We start from the raw sequence: 19321 nt of genomic DNA on the forward strand, positions 1-19321 counted from the left end.
GTGTACCTGAAGGAACTCTTTTGTTATGTCTTCTAATCAATCCGGTAATGTAGCTTGAATGGCCAAGAACGGCCAGGTAGATGTGATGGCAGCAGAGAAAAGGGTTATGAACACATGAGCAGTTTACAGACACGAGTATATGAGTGAAAAAATTTCAGCAAAAACTAACCATTACTGGAAATCTTTGACAGAGAAAGCTTGACTACCAGTACATTTTGAAAAAAGAAAATTCTGAATGGAAATCACAGAATTTTTGTGAGTGCTCAACAAAGATTAGATTACATTTTTGGGCGCTTTTGTCTTCATTTACAAGACATCTAAAGAGTGGCAGGACATGTAGGGAGGATAGAGTGAGGGGGCATGCATCAAAGGGCCAAGGCTAGGATTTGTTTGGAAACCTGCTATACAGACTAAGCCAAACCTGACCCCCCACCAAAATGTTCTTGTGTTTGACACTATAAGGCAGATATTAAACCCTATTGCCCTTAATAAAGCCAGACATTTTGACTTTTCATTGCAGAAAAGTACAAAAAAAATACAAACATTAATGATGGCACTGTGCCATAAAAAGGACAGGCTATAAAAGTGGAAAGAGATGGATTTTCATACAAGCCCTTTGATGAGTCCCTGAGGATCAAATGCTGGGTAGGTAGCTAATCACAGGAGTAATAACCTAATAGGAAGCAAGTGTCAGGAGATGGATACTTTGCAAAGGTCACCTGATGGCAGATGAGAAAAAAAACATTCAGGAGACATAGACATAGATTGTCACAGGTCGATTAAGGTGAATTTGTGACTGATGCAGATATCTTCAACACATCTTGGTGGAAGTAGCCAAGTTAGCAAATCCTTAAAGATTCAGAGAAGTGTGATTGAAGCACTTTTCTTCTGGAATAATCAAAGTTGGTGGACCTACTTGAAAGATGTTTATTGCTTGATATCACACAAAATCACTTTAAGACCTTTCAGACATTGGCAAGGGCAGGGAGGAAGAGAGAAGACCTGCAGAGGCAGTCAGGTTTCACTGATTAGCTTCCACACGATACCTAAGAACTAAAGCCTCTTATCTCACCTTAATACTCCATTTTAGATAAATACTGCACAAAAACTGCTTTATCAACAAGGAGAATTGATGTGCTGGCAAGGTTCTGTGGCACAGAGTATAATTTAAATCCAATAATACCACTAGTGTATGTTAACACATAGTCTTAGCACCTTGAATTTTTAATTTCAAGTCTAGTATTCCAGCAGGACAGCAGTGTCATATGTGATGAATAAATCATATTTTTCTCTGAAACTTGTCACATGAAGATGTTTTTGGAAGGACTGGTCCCTTGCATAGGTAATGGTTTCTTTTTAGCTTCTAGTTGCCTCACCTCACCGCAGGTTTGTCTGTCTCTGTAGTAAGTGGGACACTGAAATATCATAAGTCATATTGGTCTGGAACAAAATGTGCCGGACTGACTTATGACTGAGTGGTGCAGACATTTTTCAACTAACATTGTCATGGTGATTCATAGCTATTGATATTTTGAATACCTTTAATATCAGTAAAAAGATATGGTCATCCATATGTCTAATGCTATGTGCTGGATTTACACATTTTAAGTTAATACTTAAAGTCTTATGTTATGCTGAGTTTTTTTGTCTGTTGACTGAACAAAAAAAAAAAATGTCCGGATACCGATGAAAATAACACCATTGTAAAAGACATAACCTTCAAGCAATCTAAAAGAAGACTGATTTGCTAGCATTTAATTAATAACATACCATTAACATTTTAGACATTTCCTTTTATTCAACATCTCAGCCTCTTGAAGCAGATATAACTCAACAGTATTTTTCTTTTACAACCAGTGTAGGTGTGAGCAAGGTAACACATAAAGAAGTCCTTGACCGTGCATTATGGAAACTTTTCTTCCTGCCAAGTGAACAACACTTATATTACAATCAATCAACTACACACAAGTGATCCAGTAGGCCATTCTCATTCATTCTACAGAAGACATATCAAATAGCAGAGGGAGGACAGACAGAGAGAGAGAGAGAGAGAGCCTCTCTCTAAGATTATGCTGTTTTTCTTCCCTGCTGTATTGTAATGATCCTATCTGCAGCACATGTCCTTGTTTTTGACAGGGAAAGCACTCCATCCCAAAAGCAGGGATGATGGAAGAAGTGAGATGGAAACTAAAAAGAGCAGACAAAGTTTATAGTTGAGGGGCAGAAGCAGGAAGTCATTAGATATGTTTTCTGTTCTCCACCCTCGTCTACTCTGTGTTTCTGTTGGGTATAAACAAAGCGTATCTTGACTGAAAAATAAACCTGCTTTGGACAATAACATTTTGATTTGTCCGTTATGTTGACATTAGTTTGGACACAGCATTGATTTTACGTTCCGAGTCATTCATCTCCTGTATTCCCACTGGGGAAAAAATCTTTACATCAGCAGGTATATTGTAGGAAAAAAAAACTGAAAAGGTGGACATTAAAAAAGCAAAAGCATACACACTAGTCAGTCCCACTTTTCTGCTTGAAAGTGTTAGACTTGATTGATAATGCCCATGTTAATGGGGATGGAGGACATTGAATAAAAATTTGCAAATAACTGCTTTAAGCAAGAAGCAGGAATTAAACTGTTTCATGCTGTCACAACGCTCCTGTTCAAAAAACAGGTATTTTCCTCTATAAATTTTTAAAAGTATTATATTATTACATGTGAAAGATTTGGACAATCACAGCTATGTCATGTGTGCTGTCGTTGCTGTGAAACTGAGCAAAGTGTCACATGTATTTGTTCACTAAATGATTAAGCCATTAAGGGTTTTACTGAACATTAAGCATAAATAAGCACGTCAGATATAATTGTTAAGCATAAATCCAACTCGGTAAGTCATAGAATAAGCACTTTTAATGTAAACGTGTTTTCATTAATGAAAAGGAAGAAGAAAACCAGGCACAGAAATTGAAGTATACTGTGGAATGGTTTTGCCTGCTTCACACGCCACAGCTGGTTTCTTGTAGTTTATCAGCGTGAAGTTGTTTTTTCAGCTCACATTACTCCTTTAATGCGGTCTGTGCACTATTCAGACACCACAACATACTTAGACACTGTTACTGACCAGGTGCATCCGTTCATCGCCACAGTCTACACTTTTACAAATGGATACTTTAAAGCAACCTTGTCAAAAAAAGCACTCATCACTCCAAAATGGTTCCAGGAACATGACAGTGATCTTAATTTACCTCACTTCCCTGCACTTTCTCCAGGTCCCTGCCCAGAAGAGCCCCTTTGAGATGTGGCGCCAAGGGATTTTTCACAGTGCGAATGTGCTGGAAAATAGCTGCAGGAAGTGTGTGTATTGAGTCAGAATGAACCAAGAAGTGGGGCTCCAACACTTTGCTGAATAAATTCCTTCAAGAATTTGGGCTCTTTTGAAGCACAAGATTCTTGCGCAACTCTTGCTAGTTATATTTTCCAAAGTGAAGTGAATGCTAAAGTGTCAACTGCATGTGAGTGTGCTCTTATTGCAACACCTTCATTATCTTTAAATTACTCTAATGTATGACCCCCCAGGAGTGATTACTTAACTCACATGATTAATTTAAATAGTCCCCTGCACCCATTAATATGTGATAGAAGCCGCTAAGGACAGTAGCAGCACCACAGCCTCTTAACACATTTTTCAAAATGACTGCTTTAGTAATCACACAACAGTGGAACAAACTGTCATTGTTTATTTTTGCCTTATTTAAGTCCAGCAGGCATTGTTGTATGACTTACAGAAATGCTCTGAAGTGTTGATCTAATACCCAAAGAGGTATACCATTAAAGTGTCTTAACTGATTACAGGTAAAGCAGAGTGAAGATGAAGGCATGAACATTTTGTCCGTTGTCCTAGTGCATTGTGTAACAGCACCATGACTAGGCCCAGAGGACAAAAGATTCATCATAGCCCTGCATAAATTAGGTAACAAGTTTACAATGATTTATTGACTTAATATCTCGTGATTACAGCAAAGGAGCAGATTGGAGTCATGCATGGCTGGTTTTGGATTAGAGGCAGAAATGAGGGACACTGTACTTACACACCCTAGTGTGTATGCATGTGCCAATGCATAAGGTTTGTGTGTGTGTGTGTGTGTGTGTGTGTGTGTGTGTGTGTGTGTGTGTGTGTGTGTGTGTGTGTGTGTGTGTGCGCGCACGCCGTTGGTATGCTAATACAACAGCAGTGAGCTGTCTCACCTATGGCTCAGCCATAGGCATTCTCACTATTCCATAGTTGAAGAAACAGGTCTGCCTGTGCTGCTTCTGTGTGAAAACACCTTATAATGTGCGTACATGATTGCATGTGCATATGGATTTTTCTTTTTATTCTGTTTTAATTACTTCGCTGGAGCTTGGAGTTTTTTTGGTCGTTTCTTTGCTGGCTTTGTGTTTTTTGATTGGTTCTGTGTCAGACAGAAGTATATTTACTATAAGAACACGTGATGTTACTCAAACCACCATGTCCTACGTCTGGTGCCTACGTCATGTTTTCTGTCCTGTCATTTATTCAACTAGTGGGCCAGTCAAACCATCTCTTAGGACATAAATTTCAACATTTTCTCAAGTGACTTTTAGGGGCTGATGAATCTGTTTTTTTTTCTCGTTCCCTCTTGCTGTGGCTTTCTTAGTTATGTGATATGGCTTTTACAGTGGTGTTCTATGAGATAGTATGCCAGAGAAGATTCGTACAGCTACAAAGCGGAGATGACAGGATGCTGCTCCATAATTCATAGCCAGAAGGACAAACATATGCTGCCATTTTTTTTTACCTTTAGCAATTCCCTCTCTTACCACAGATTTGTTTTTCACCTTTCAGGCGGGCCTTGTGTGTTTCTGCCTTTAGGCATGAGGAGGAAGCTAAAACATTTGTGAAAGCTACAACTGGTCATAAGACACCTTGTCTTTCATTTAGCTGTTCGTTTGAAATCTACTCTTCTCAATGTGAAGCATTTGATGAACAAGTTAAGCATTTCTTTATTTCTATCTGTGTCCAGTAAATGGAAGGAAACTCTCTCGCCCTACCTCCTGCCTTTTGTTGTTCTCACAACCACACAGGATCTGCAGTGATGATCTTTTATTACATCCTCCTTCAAATGCAGTGATCGTCTTGAGACCTCTCCTGTTTGATGCATTCCTTTTCCATTGTTTTCTACATGCAGCTGGCTGGTATCAATTAGGGGTGGTAATCACAGGGTTAACTCGAAAAGCGATACACTATGAGATACTCTCACGATACGATGATTGTGTGATAATTACCATTCTTCAAGACTAATCAGATCAACTAACAAATATAAAATCCACAAGTGCAGGATTTAGTTTCACCTCTTTTCAGATTCATCTTTTAAACGCAGCTTTATCTGTCTGTGGAGTGTCATATTATTCAATTTATTATATATCAATATCAATAACTACTCTATCAACATTTTACACCCCTAATGTCTTTCAGTAATGTTACTGTTTGATCGAATGTTTGAATTTTAAAAATCCTACTCTACCCACAGCTCACATGCTATTGTAAAAAGAATACATTATTGCAGCATGTGAATTACTTCAAAAACTGTCTTTATTTTTTGGGGGGCTATTTTCATAAAACCAGATACTGATGAAAAGAGTAAACAGTGCAGACACACGGGGAGAGAGACACAGAAAGCATATAGCAAGCTGGTTTGTGCAGCAAAGGATCAGAGTTGTAGGTGAGTGTGTCTTGTGTGGGTGGAAAAAGACAAATGGGATGAGTGAGGAGATTTAAGTAGTTGGTGAGTAAACACCAAAATAAGTTCGAAAAAAGTGGAGTAAAGGCTGAGAATATTGCTTGTTGAAGCCAAACATAGTTAAGTAGTTAAGCTGAAAATGTTTTTTCTCTCAGATTAAACCCATTTGTCAAAAGCAGAACAGTATTTTATGCTTTATTCGTTCTACGATTAAGCAATAATGGTGTTAAGGGAAACTGTTAATCTGTGAAATGAATTGTTTCAAACCACTTTATACACAATTGAAACTACGTGAATGAAATGTTCTTATCATTTCTAAATAAGAGTAGCATTTGAGTCATATGCTCCAGCTCGACACTTATGATCTAAGCTAACTGGACATTCCACACAAAAAATAAACATTGTGGTAATGGGCTCATCTTCATGACAGTGAAGAGTAGAGAGAGGCAGAACAGAGAGACAGAGACAAAGCAAGAAGTGCATGTAAGATGTGTTTTCACAAGATGCCTGTGCAACATGGCTAGATAGAGGCTGTAATTTTACCTCTGGTGTTTCACACACACATGCACACACACACACACTGTTAACACTGGATAACACACACATGGTATCACTGGAGCACAAATCCAGTCGACCTTGTCTGTCCAAAAAAACAAGAGTCTGGAGTGCTCGGAAGTTCAAACCAAGTATGGAGAAAGTGCCCTTTGTGGGAAGCTCAAAAATTCAAAAAGATGAAAAAACCAAGGCACTCTTCTGAAAAAGTCAAAAGCCTTTATTAAATTGGCTATTTTACCATAGAAATAAAAAAAAACAAGGCAAGTCATCAAAAAGCTGGGAACAGTAACGACCCATGCATAGCGGCATGCACTGCCTTCTTCAGGGTGGGTTGTTACCCAGCTTTTTCATGACTTGCCTTGCTCTTAAAAACGGATGTTTTCATGGTAATCAACAAAGTCCAGATGACAGGTGTGACTTCTAAACGTTTAAACGCTTAATGTTTAGAAAAACACTAAATGTTTAATGTTAAGATGTTGATTAGTTGTTTTTTTTGTGGTAATGCGCACATGTCACTGCACAGAGCAACAGCTGTTACAAGAGGGATGTACGGACATCGGACTTTATCGCTCTCCCTCTCTCTCTCTCTCTCTCTCTCTCTCTCTCTCTCTCTCTCTCTCTCTCTCTCTCTCTCTCTCCATCTCTCTGCTGATGTGATTCTGCACTCTTGGTTTTGCTCATCAAGCTCATTTGAAGATTTTTTAAAACATGATTCATTTCACGGTGCTCACGACGCGCACGGTCCCTGAGACCGTCGAGTCGTTTCATACTGATTGCTGATAGAGCAGCCGGGAGAACAGACCTTTTCCGTAGTCCTGCGGAGCTGTGAGGACCTCGGGCACATCTGCAGTCTCTCACATGCTCTCTCTCCCTTGCTCTCTCTCTGTCTCTCGCTGTCTTGTGCACATGTAGCTGACATCATATCACAACAGGTGAGCCTCCTGTAGGGATGCTTGTTATTAATGATGTAGCGAAACTAAGAGAGTGCAGAATAATATCAGCAATAACAAGACTATATGGTTGAAACAACAGTATTTGAGTTTTTCATAATGATGCATTATAAGAAAGACTTCAGAACATACAGACGTGCAACATGCATTCAAGGGTTACATGGAAAGGAAGATCAATCATCCACAAGTTCATGAATCTTAAAGGGTGATCCTTTATGATACAACATAATATGTGATATAACAATGCGAGAAAGGTCTGCAAATATTTTCACGGCTGCAAATATACCATGACAGCATGCCTAGCTATAGTCCATGTGTGGGTGCATTAGATGTTCCCCCCAGCCACACTCCCTATCATGTCTCTGTGCCCCCTCGTGGGATGGCACTGCCTTACAGGGACAATAAACCCCCAGTGAATGGACTCAATGGCTTAATTTCCACAAAATCCACCTTCATTTTTGTGACATACCTGCTTTTTTCTTTTTTTCTTTGCAGTGCTGTTCGGTCAGTTTGTGGTTTTCCAGACGTTGAACACTGATGTCGTTGAGATCTATGATGGATCCTCCACTGATGCGGCACTTCTCTCCTCCATATATGGATCACATTCAGGTATTTAAACTAATCTATTCAGTGTACAGTCTTATTTCCTTTATGTTACAACCTCAACCGCTTGAGTACTTCTATCAAGCACATCATTCTGCACTGCAGGAAAGACAGCTCATCCATCTCTCAAATCAAACAGCTATATCTCCAAAACAAATGTAAAAAATCCCAAAACTTTACAGGTTTTTCTGTCGAGGTGGAAGATATTTTCCCACTTCTCTTCTGTAATGGAGATATAATGAAAGATAATTCATGATACATAAAACGTTATGATTACAATACATAAACTCCTAATGAAATAAAGAAGCTGTTGTAAATTGTTTTCACACTTTCCTGATTGCACTAGGACACAATATTAAGACATGCAAATTCATCAGACCTGCTATTAAAATGATACACTTTTGATCAGATCACTTTAAATTGCTTATTACTTACTGTTTGTTGCATCTAACAGAACTGTGTTGGTCGATATGTCTATGTCAATATGTCAATTTTAACTGCTGGTTAAATGTTATCTTGGGTTAACAGTTTCATCTAAATAAGTTGTCTCCTTTTGATTTTGAAATCCAGGCGAGACACTCCCTTTGAGTTCAGGAAACAAGATAACACTCAAATTTACCACAAACGGAACAGAAACAGCCAAAGGATTTCATTTCGTTTACCAAGGTAAGGCTGCTTTTTCTGATATTCATCCAGAATCTTTATGTTGAAACTCATTCGGTACATTGATTGAATTAACTTGCCTTGGAAAAACCGCACTCCAGCCTTTCAGTCACCACATAAAGGGCTGTTCAGCAGATTGTCATTGGCCGTGGCTGGGCACGGCTGAGCAGAGCAGGAGGCTGTGGAGTCAAACAGCCTATCCTGGCAAAGCAGACGAGAGTGACTAATGACGTGCGAGGAGATTCACAAGGGCTTTACCATTTCTCTCTGCCTCCTTTGTCTTGCCATCTCTCTTTCTCCCTGTTGTTTTCCTGCCTAGCCTGCCCACAACCGCTCTTTGTCATTGTCTTTCTTCTTCTCACGCTTTTTTCCTCCCTTCTTATCCCCAGCTGTCCCCCGGACAAGCGCCACTCAGTGTAGCTCGGTCCCTGAGCCCCGCTTCGGGAAGCGGATAGGGAACGACTTTGGCACTGGTATGGCCGTACTCTTTGAATGCAATCCAGGCTACACTCTGCACGGCTCCAACGCCATCAGGTGTGAGGCCGTGCCCAATGCCCTGGCTCAGTGGAACGGCACTGTGCCCACATGTGTCGGTAAGCGTGCTCGTCCTCCAACCCTCGACACACCTTCCACACACACCTTCCACACACACATATGCTCACACGGATCCAAAAAGAAGGAGCAGGTGCACAAAGAGATGGGTGTCTGTTTTTCTTAGTCATTACTTATCCTGATGTGTGTCACCCATTTCAAAGCATCCGCCTATTTCTGCTCTTGATTGTTCCGACAGGAAAAAAAAGGCAAGGACAAATAGCAAAAGAAAGTGTCACATAAATTTTCTTGCCAGACGAGGGATTTCAGGCCCCTGTGCCTCAAAGATAAATGGGAAAATAAATAGAAGTGTAAAGTAAATATGTCCAACAGCAACATGACTTTGGGTAACTTTTTCTATGTAGCCTCTAAGGTACTATATACACTCAGTTTAATGTTAATTATCCAATGAAAATAGGAACCTGCAGTTATAGTGAATTCTAACATCCTGTCTTCCGAAATATAAATTGAGTTGACAAAAAACTATAAAGGGCAACAATTATGAATGTATTTTGAGACATTAAAGTGCATGATAAAAGATTAAGCCCATGATTTAAAGCAGGCCTCCTCGTAATATATATCATTCAGTAAACACTGAGCTACCAGTTCATCAGTTACATCATACAATCTCAAAAGAGCCTGAGATTTACATGTATGATACAATACTCTGCAATAATGTCTAGCTTAATAATTCACTATATAAATCTGCAGGTTGAAGGGCCTGTGTCTACTAACGCTGTTTTAGTGCAGGCAGCTTCCTTAACTTTACAAACCAGTGCAGCTTAGCTGTTTTTGTCCCTGTGCTCAAAGCACTCTCAGTTAAAAATAGTTTAACTTTTGGAGCACCTCTGTGCAAGCCAATGTCGCTTCTCCCTCACTGGCCAATAAAAATGAAGAAAGGGGGGTACTCATGATATCAACTTTTTCAAAAACAATGGCAGAGGAGAAAATAACATGACTGGTCTTTTTCAGGGTATCATTTCCATCTTTAACGCTGCGCAGGACAGGACAGGATTCCATTCCATTGTTTTTCTGTTTTTTCTTCGTTGGTGAAATTAAATCGACCAAAGCAAATAGCAATTAAAAACAGATCTTGCAATCACTACCAAAGGAAGCTAAAGTGCCATAAGCCAACTTTTTAACCTAACAACAGTAAGCACCAGTAAGGAGTGCTCTGAAATTAAGTTAGTGAGCACTGCCAGCGGCGCAGATAAAAAAAAACAAAATGGAAACAGCCCCTTAAAGTGTTAAATAATTGTTTTATAAGAACAATGTGTCAAATTAAAATTAAATTAAATTAAATTAAATTATTTAATTAACATTAAAAGATTTGAATAGTACATTTGTACCTAAAATTAGTTATTATCTGAATCTGCAGCTCCATTCAGCTTTATGGAGCTACTGTATGTACTGAGATTCAGCTTCTTCTTCATCTGTCTGACACCCTTAGCAATCGTAGTGTGTAATGAATTTTAAACAAGCCCATTTATTTTATAACCACACTGATGTAGGGTTATGGTCTTACATAATACATGTATACCAAATATTTTTTCAGAGAATAAGTTATTAATAATATTGTTATTCAGGTGACAAGAACTCCATGAAGTGTTAAAATTGTTTTTTAAACATCAAAAATATGTCTGTATTGGAACCAAAAGACTGATTATTTAAAAAAAATGTTTTTAAAGTTTTTAAACCAGGCAGAGAGAGAGTGGGGAATAACATGCGGGAAAGGATCCACAGGTTGGATTCAAACCCAGGGCGCCCGCTTGGAGGACTACAGCCTCCACACATGGGGCGCGCGCACTAACCACTGCACCACCAGCGCCCCAACTGATTCATTTTTGAGTGAGACAGAAATCCTTGGAGCTGGACAAGATCCAGGACTCCTATATTTACAGAAGCTTTGACAGCAATGCAAGCCTTCTACTGAGGGGACTAGCATCTAGTTCAACACCGTTCTTCAGGAAGCAATAACAGAACCACACACAGATATAACTGCGCAGACACATGTAGACCTACACAAACTCACATTCATAAAAAGGAAGAGATTTACTTGCCGTGTCTGCACACGCTGGCACTCGAACACAGACACATGCAGGAGAACATGCTCCTCGTCTCGACTACCACATGTCTACCTCTGGGAGATAAAGAAGTAAAAATGAAGTTTAGAGAAATCTATTGAAGTCAGGCCCTGTGCCAGCCAGTAAATAGTCTCAGCCTGTGAGTGCTGGGAATTTCAAGCCAGGGTTCATCCAAGTTTCCTGCCAATTGGAAAGGGAATAACGGTGGCATGCGTGGTTCCATTTTAAACACAGTGATTGTTATCTTGAGATTGAATCTAGCTGCAGCATCTCCCCCAGCAGCAGTGTTCTCGTCCAGAATAATGGATGTCGTTTCATGGAAGCTTCAACAAAAACACTATGCTCAATTACTCAGACCCTCTTTATGGGATATGACGACATCAGAAGCTGCTCTCCTGTGAGATACCTGTGTTTGAGGTGATACATTTCCAGCTCCTCGTTCAGCTGTGATTGACCTGGCCTCGTCATTTAACACTTGTTTTGCTTACGATTTAGAGAATACAAAGCTGCTGAATAGAATATTTGACTTGTGAGTTTTGCTTGCCCAACGTTCTGCTGTGATTTAATTAGCATGGAGAATAGTTGCCTTTGATACATGAATTATTTCGCTTTTTCAAGGAACTTGACTTAATTGTAAGCTTTCAAAAATAGAAGAACTTAACATGAAATATGAATCCCTCTGTTTATTATTTAATTGGTGAAATTTCTTGATAAAAAATGATCTCCTGTCACCTTTAGAGCAGGGAAGTGAGCAACAGTTGAAAAATGGGAAAGTCAAATGTGATGAAAAATGACAGATGAGCACAATTTCTGCTGGATTGTTCCCGGCACAACTGAGAGCGAGGTGGTTCATTCTCACACACAAACTCAATTACTTCTGATTGTAGAAAATCATGACTGATATTACATAAGCCCACAGATTGTAATGATTCATACTCTGTATGCCCACACCACGGGTTCACTGTTGGCTTAAACATTTTTTTCCAAAGGTGTCAACAAGTAAACAGTGTCACACTGAGCTGGATTTTAAATGGTGTATCGTTGCTTTTCAAAATAGCCTCCTAGGACCAATTATAGAGTCTCAGTGTGGGGCTGTGTTGGAAGGCCAGGCCACAGGTCCTATCTGGAGCACGATGAGCTGCTCTTTAGGTCATGCTGCTTTTGGGAGTTCCTGTAATAAAGAGCATTTAGCGCCAGAACTGTGGACTTATGTACACTTATGTTACAAAGACACTTTATATTAATTAAACCGGTAATTAAAAAAGGAAGACCCCCAGCACCAATCCTTCCCAAACATAAAAAATCCCAACACTTAACCGCATACATAAAGCTATTTGTATTTAAGGAATAGCTTTTGATATTGTGCTCTACTTTGCTCAGTATGCACTCTTATCCATATTTTCTTTAACCAACTGAATAATATTGTTCAAAAACACAATTATAACCTGACACGTGAAAAAAGAGCGCTGTTATTGATGATATCATTTGCAGATAATTAACCAGCTATTTCAAAAAAGGTAAGATTAAGCTTCGTATGACATGCAGGTGTAGGACCTATACTTTAATCATACATTTAATGTGCAACAAATTACACACAAAACGTTTCTGACATCTTGATTAAAACACTTTTAATTAAAAGTTGCTGTAAATTCCCCACGTATCAGATGGTGCTAAATAGTGTCTCATAATGTGTGTCGTCCCACACGCTTGTCTACCTGCGCTAACTCTGACATATGAGCCTGCCACTGATTGAGATGGCTGTGGAGCATTCAAGCTTTTATGAGTGTCATGATTTCTAATCTTGCTCGACCAATTACATTAACTGACAGCTCAGGGGACTCAGAGGAGCTGTTAAATTAGACTGAAATAGTGGGTACTCTCCCTGGAGTGAGTGGGAATGTTGTTTGTTGTCAAGATTGTGGTTTCATGCTGAAAGAATTTAAGTTCTATAGACCAGAACAGAGCAGACCTATTTTTGCTTTTCTTAATATAGCTGAATAATTCCTCAGATGTTTGTTTCACCTTTGAAGGTTGGAACTGAGAAACATCTGATGATGAAAAACATAAATATTTGAATACTGTCTTCTTCTATGTTGGGCACTTAATTTAAAATAAAAGGGATTTTAGAGAGTCAGATGAAAATGATTAATTGTAAAACAAGGTCAATGACAATTAAAGTCTACTCTGTTACTCACACTGTAATTTAACAAATTGTCTCTACAGGATAGAATCTGGCTACAGTACTTATATATTAACTTTATTTTATTCTTTGCCGAGCAAAGAATCCTCCTTCAGTCCTTCAGCAGGAGTACATTGTCTTAGTTAAAGATGACCTTATTAAAACAGTGATTATAACAAAGTGTGATTTCTACTTTTTGTTAAATCTGTGAGGGAAGTCATTTTCTCAATATGTCACTCTGGCTGAAAGGAACAGAGTAGTGACTCCAGTGTGATTCTCCAATCATGTGTAGGAGGGTGGAGATCACCTGTAAAATATTAATGAGTCAGAAATTATGCTAAGCTGATAGCTGCAAAAAGTTGCTTTCTTTCCCTCTACTTTTTCCTAGAGCAGTTCTTAAGTTTTTCTCTCGATTAAGTAGCACATTCAGCCTCCGACGTCTGTGATTATCATTGACCTGCAGGTAAACCCTTGTCCTTGACAAATAGCACATTGTTCTTCATTGTGAGAACACATTGTTCTTCTCTGGTGAATTTCTGAAGGACCCCCTCCGCCCTGACTGACAGCTCTGCTCCTGGCCTTATAGGAGAACTGCTTCACTCAAATACAAAGTAACCTTGAATATCACTGATGAGCCATTTACTTGATTGGATGTTAAAGAGGAGCGGTGTATTGTTTCTCTAATCAGCAGTTAAATCTAAAGAACACTTGTTTTCGCATCAGGAGTGAAAGCAGAGAAGGAATAAAGGAGACGAGTTTGATCCCCTGAGCATGGATTTACACTATGACATTGATTCTTCCTGCAGTATGCTGGCATTGAAATACATGTGATGACTGAACAGATGTCTGCCACAAAGAATGCTGCTGTTGATTGTAGAACAAAAAGTCTCAATAAAGCAAATCAAGCAAAAAGTTTGTGTTGAGGAAAAGCTCATGAGCTTAACAGGTCATCATTTGATTTGTATAAGCCAGCATAATTGTGTTTTAATAGGAAGAAAATTCATTATTTGTATTTTGTTTTGTGTCATAATCCAAAGGTTTCTGGTGTATAAGGTTGGCTTACCGCAGTCTTTAATAAAAAGAAAGTGAAGCCAAACTGAGTGCAGAACGTAGCCAGCATACAAGGCAAATTGGCCCCTGTCGGAAAAGTAATAAAGAAATTGTAGGTTTTATTGCCCTTTCTCTCCTCCCCCCCCCCCCCCCCCCTTTTTTTTTTTCATTTTGATTTTATCCCATACTCAGATGTATCACAGTGCCTGACAACAAAACTTGGCAATTTAGCATTCTTCTGAGAGCAAAAAGGCCTGATAAATATGTTACAAACAAGGTGTGCTTAGAGAGAAATCATATTTATTATTGAAAGATGTGATTAATTCTGCCACAATCTAAAATCAGCTGAGTCTGTAAAATCACAGCACATGAAATTATGTTTCAGATGTGGATTCAAGAGTATGTTAAAGCGGTCATTAACAGTTGGTGTTGATGATGCTTTGACAAGGTTGATTCTTTCTAACCCCTGCCCACCTTTTCTGCAGGTGTGCGTGTAGACTTCACATTCTCATGTAGCACTTTTTCTCTCTCTCCTAACCTTTCTGTTATCTTGGTTTAGTTCCCTGTGGCGGCGTGTTAACAGAACGCAAAGGTACTCTCCTCTCTCCTGGATACCCAGAGCCATACGCCAACTATCTGAACTGTGCCTGGAAAATCTCTGTTCCTGAGGGAGCTGGCATCCAAGTAAGAGGCACAATGACAAGAGCTTTAAAGATGATTAATTCATGGTCTTACAAAAAAAACTCTACAAACCTTGCTTCTTCATTAGATTCATGTTGTTCTTTGTTGTTGTATTTTTAGAACTCTCTTTTATATTTTTAGTAAGGATTTTTTTTCCCCTTTCAGATTCAAGTTGTGACCTTCGCCACGGAGCACAACTGGGACTCGCTTGATTTTTTTGACGGGGTTGATGGCAATGCTCCAAGGCTCGGTAGCTACTCAGGTAAAAGTGATACAACTAAATTTTAGTTGTCAGCTCCCTCTTGAATTTCAATCAGCCGTCACAGTGCCCCAGCAGCAGACAGATGTGGTGATGGAGCTGATGACATTTGGCATGTCCTTTGAGAACGCTGTCTAAAAACCAGTTAAAGAAGTCAAAGAAGTAGAAAGTATCCCCCTCCTTCACACTATTCCTGTCTCTGCATTAGACATCTTCATAATGACACTCTGTTTCAGTCTGGAGTTTCACAGATGCTGTGTTGCCTTAGGCCGCCTGCAAATGAAAATGGTGCTTTTGTCACATGGTAACCTACTAGAAACAAGCCATCGCATCCATTTAGATGCTGAATTCTAGCATCAGAGAGAGTAGTGAAGCTTAATGACTTCCACTATGACTACTACTCTCAATCAGCTATCATTTTTATGGGACTAGATGTCCAATTTATCAAGTGATGGATATCTCATTTTTGGGGAAAAAAGTTTTAACATATTGTTATAGCTCTAAATTTTGCCTCACATGGTGTAGGGTAGCATGCGCTGTGAAAAGGCTAAGACATTTCAAACGGGAAGCAGTGAATTGTATCTGGGGCTACGCTGATGAAGGTGATTATGAATCAAATAACTGCCTCCATGTAAATTTCAGAAGACATACATACGCTTGGAAAAGAACAAATGATCGCAGACTCCTAAGTGTTGCTACACATGAGAAATACACTGTACAGAGGACGCTCATGTTCCTGTTACTATCATTTTATTTTAAAAGTCTGATATCTCTTAACTCCTCCTCTTTACAAGGAAACACAAGTTAAAAGAAATACACTTTTGAAATGCAATATTTTCTTGACTTTGAGATTCTAAGAATGAGCCTGCTGTGTTGAAATCATAATTGGTTAATTGATCTTTAATTAATGAGGTACTTTTGAGTTTTTATATTGAAAATGAATTCCACTGAACCGTTTAGATTTAGAAAGGTTATCAAATTGCTGAAAGTTTCCACAACAGAGTTTGACTTTTGTGTTAAAAAGAGGATAAATCCAGAGAGTATTTTTACAAAACAAAGGGAATGTTATAACTGAATCGAAGTTCTCATCTATATTTCCTATTATTAAAATGTATGCATTATTTAATTCGTTGTACTTGACAATATTTTTTGAACTGTTATCACTTTTTGTGTAATGCAGGTACAACTATTCCCCAGCTTCTGAACAGCACGTCCAACAACTTGTACTTGACCTTCCAGTCTGACATCAGTGTTTCTGCTGCTGGCTTTCACCTGGAATACACAGGTATGAGGAGAGAAGGCTTGTCTGGCTGCTTGTCACTTTGTCGGTTGTCAGTTTTTCTTTGTGTCCGTCTGCCACCAGGTTCCAGCTGCTGCACATGGCTTTAAGATATAAGAGGGACTGCTTTTCTAGGTGACACAGGTGGACATAGAAAAGAGTACAAATGAGGAAACTAGAGAGGAAGTGTTTTTTGTGTTCAGTTTTTGTTTCTGCTTCTCTGGCATTCTGGGATGATATTCTCCAATGGTGTCGTTTTTTTCTAAGTACTCTCATTGCCTGAAGTTGCTGGACACACATCCTTTTTTCATTGGTACTAAATTTGCTCATCCCTCAGTGTGATATTCACTTAGGGCTATCTTTTCCAAGAAGCATGCTAAACATTTACCTAGCACTTAAATTCAAGGAGTGTAGTTGGTCTCAGAGGAGCAACTGATTTACTAAGTCGTCCCATTGAAAGAATGGTGTAAATGAAAATAGGGGTGCTGATCTGCGGGTGATGCATGTGGAGCTCTTCTGCAGATATTTAATAATACAGTCCTCAGTGACCACTTTCCCCACTGTTATTTACATCCCATGCACTTTCCCTTGTCTCTTTTAATGTCAGGGTAATTTCCTCTTTTTTTGTCTTTCTAAGGCTCCATTGATTTTAATATGTTACTTTCTCTATCTCCTACTCACATTTGCCTTAATGCTAGTTTGTTGCTTACTTACTCACCCACGCAAAGCAATTTTCTTACTTAAATGTGTGGCTTAGGGGGACCTACGTCACTCTTTTTAGAGAAGTGCATCAAGCGCAGTGAGAAAAGGCTTCCACAAGGACCACAAGAGTGGGAGAGAAATTAACTCCATAATGTTAGGGAATGGTAAAAAGGGAGGATGTTCATGACACACAAGGAAAGGATGTGATAAGAGGCCTGCTTAAAATATCAAACTAAGCCCCACATGCATAAAGCGACCAAGAAATAACATTTTCAGGAAAACAATTTCTCGCCAATGTGTGACAAAACAAAAGATGCACGAAAAAACATTCCTGTCACCGAGTCGGTCCTCACTGTCAGTCGTGTCAGTCCGCGGGCGTCACGCCAATGTTGATAACGACTTTGCAGTCATGTCTCTCACAGTCAGACTTTCGTTTCCGCAGCAGCCTCCTCTCGCTCTGTAGCATTGTCTCTCTGTGGGAGCTCTCCTCTCTGCACAAACCCCCCCCCCCCCCCCCCACTTCAACCTACTGCTGAGAAACACTTCAGTGCCATGTCTCTTATTCAAAATGTCCTATCAACTGTCTTACACTTTGCCACTACTGCCCTGGTAATGTGCATCCCCTGATGCTTTGCATAAACCAGACTTCATTCATACCCCTTCCTACTTTTCCTCTTGAAATTCATGCTTTATTTGTTTGCTTACCTGCCATATGCTTCTACTGTCTGCCTATTGGCAAACCATTTTAAATCTGTGATCAAGACATGTTGCTTCTCTGTGAAACTGCTCATTAAGTGCTTGTCAGATTTTTTTTTGTTCTGCTGTTTCATATTTTTTGATGTTCAAGATGACTTTGTTTGACCGAAGATCAGATTCTACATTTATTTGATCAAATTACAAACCTCTTTTTTGTCTGGTTTTATCGCTGTATCTTACATCGCGCCTGTGGTTAGCCAGTACAACCCATTTATTTTTCACACACTCCAGTTCTTAGCTACAAATTAACGCTCTGAGTGCAGAGGGAAGAAAGAGGCAGGGGAGATTGGCACGGACCCAGCCAGTCAACCATCTGTTTTTAAATGTTTCCTGTGGGTGATTGTTGCAGTCCACTGAGACCACTCATAGAAATCCCGTATACCACCCATCAGTAAAACTTCTTAACAGCCCAGCGCTTTTTTTTTACCAGCTCTCCTAAGGCAGACAGTATGCTATAGTTGAAAACAAAATAAGCGTGTTCTCACAGGCAATGTGGCCGTTTGAATTCCAAACAAAATCCCACACAAAGCTTCAACCGCTGCAGTCTGCTGAGGCATTTATTATTTCCGCATGAGCTGCATTGAGTGAGTACAACAAAATGAATCAATTCTAGACAGTCTGTTAAGAAAGTTGTTGGCCGAATAAGCCCTTAGTTCAACATCAATACTTAAAGGACTTTATGGGCTAATTGTATGAAACTGGAATGTGCAAAGCATAATAAAGATAGTATTATTGATCAGTCCATGAAGTGGTGAATAACGTTATTTTTATAAATATAAATTTATATTTATATATACCTTGAAGAATAACTAAAGACTATGGTCTATACCTGTACTTGCTTGCTATTGACTTAAAGGCTAACATATTTTCACACCACTTGCTTGTCCAATAGTAAACCATTTCCATGATGTGCTGGGGAAACGTACATTGCAATTCAGTGTAAAATGACTCCGCTGTGGGCATTCTACCACGTGTCAGGTACTTTCTACTATGCAACTCTTTGGTCTCTTACCTAATTGTAGGGCAAAGGATGCATGTTGAAACATGCTGGCAGCTTTTGTATTTTAACAGTGATCTTTCTATCAGGTTGGGAGGGGTGGTACAGGGTGAAGACATATTTATGCAGATCGAGATGCAGGGTGCAATTTTGGATCTCTCGGTCCTAGGAAACATTATTTCTTTGCATGTCTGGTCAAATCACATACCTTCACA

The 19321-nt window shown here is 39.3% G+C and overlaps 1 protein-coding gene across 1 annotated transcript in view; it reads left to right on the forward strand.

Moving 5' to 3' along the window:
• LOC109997916 (CUB and sushi domain-containing protein 3) overlaps nucleotides 1-19321 on the forward strand; it is a 221823-nt gene that overhangs the window by 123936 nt on the left and 78566 nt on the right. Inside the window, exons 32-37 of the mRNA XM_065958064.1 lie at nucleotides 7758-7871; nucleotides 8436-8531; nucleotides 8918-9121; nucleotides 14992-15116; nucleotides 15279-15375; nucleotides 16553-16657. Coding sequence (XP_065814136.1) covers nucleotides 7758-7871; nucleotides 8436-8531; nucleotides 8918-9121; nucleotides 14992-15116; nucleotides 15279-15375; nucleotides 16553-16657 — 741 coding nt within the window. The remainder of the gene's footprint in view (nucleotides 1-7757; nucleotides 7872-8435; nucleotides 8532-8917; nucleotides 9122-14991; nucleotides 15117-15278; nucleotides 15376-16552; nucleotides 16658-19321) is intronic.

The sequence above is a fragment of the Labrus bergylta genome, chromosome 8 (assembly GCF_963930695.1).
Source record: "Labrus bergylta chromosome 8, fLabBer1.1, whole genome shotgun sequence".
Taxonomy (NCBI): domain Eukaryota; kingdom Metazoa; phylum Chordata; class Actinopteri; order Labriformes; family Labridae; genus Labrus; species Labrus bergylta.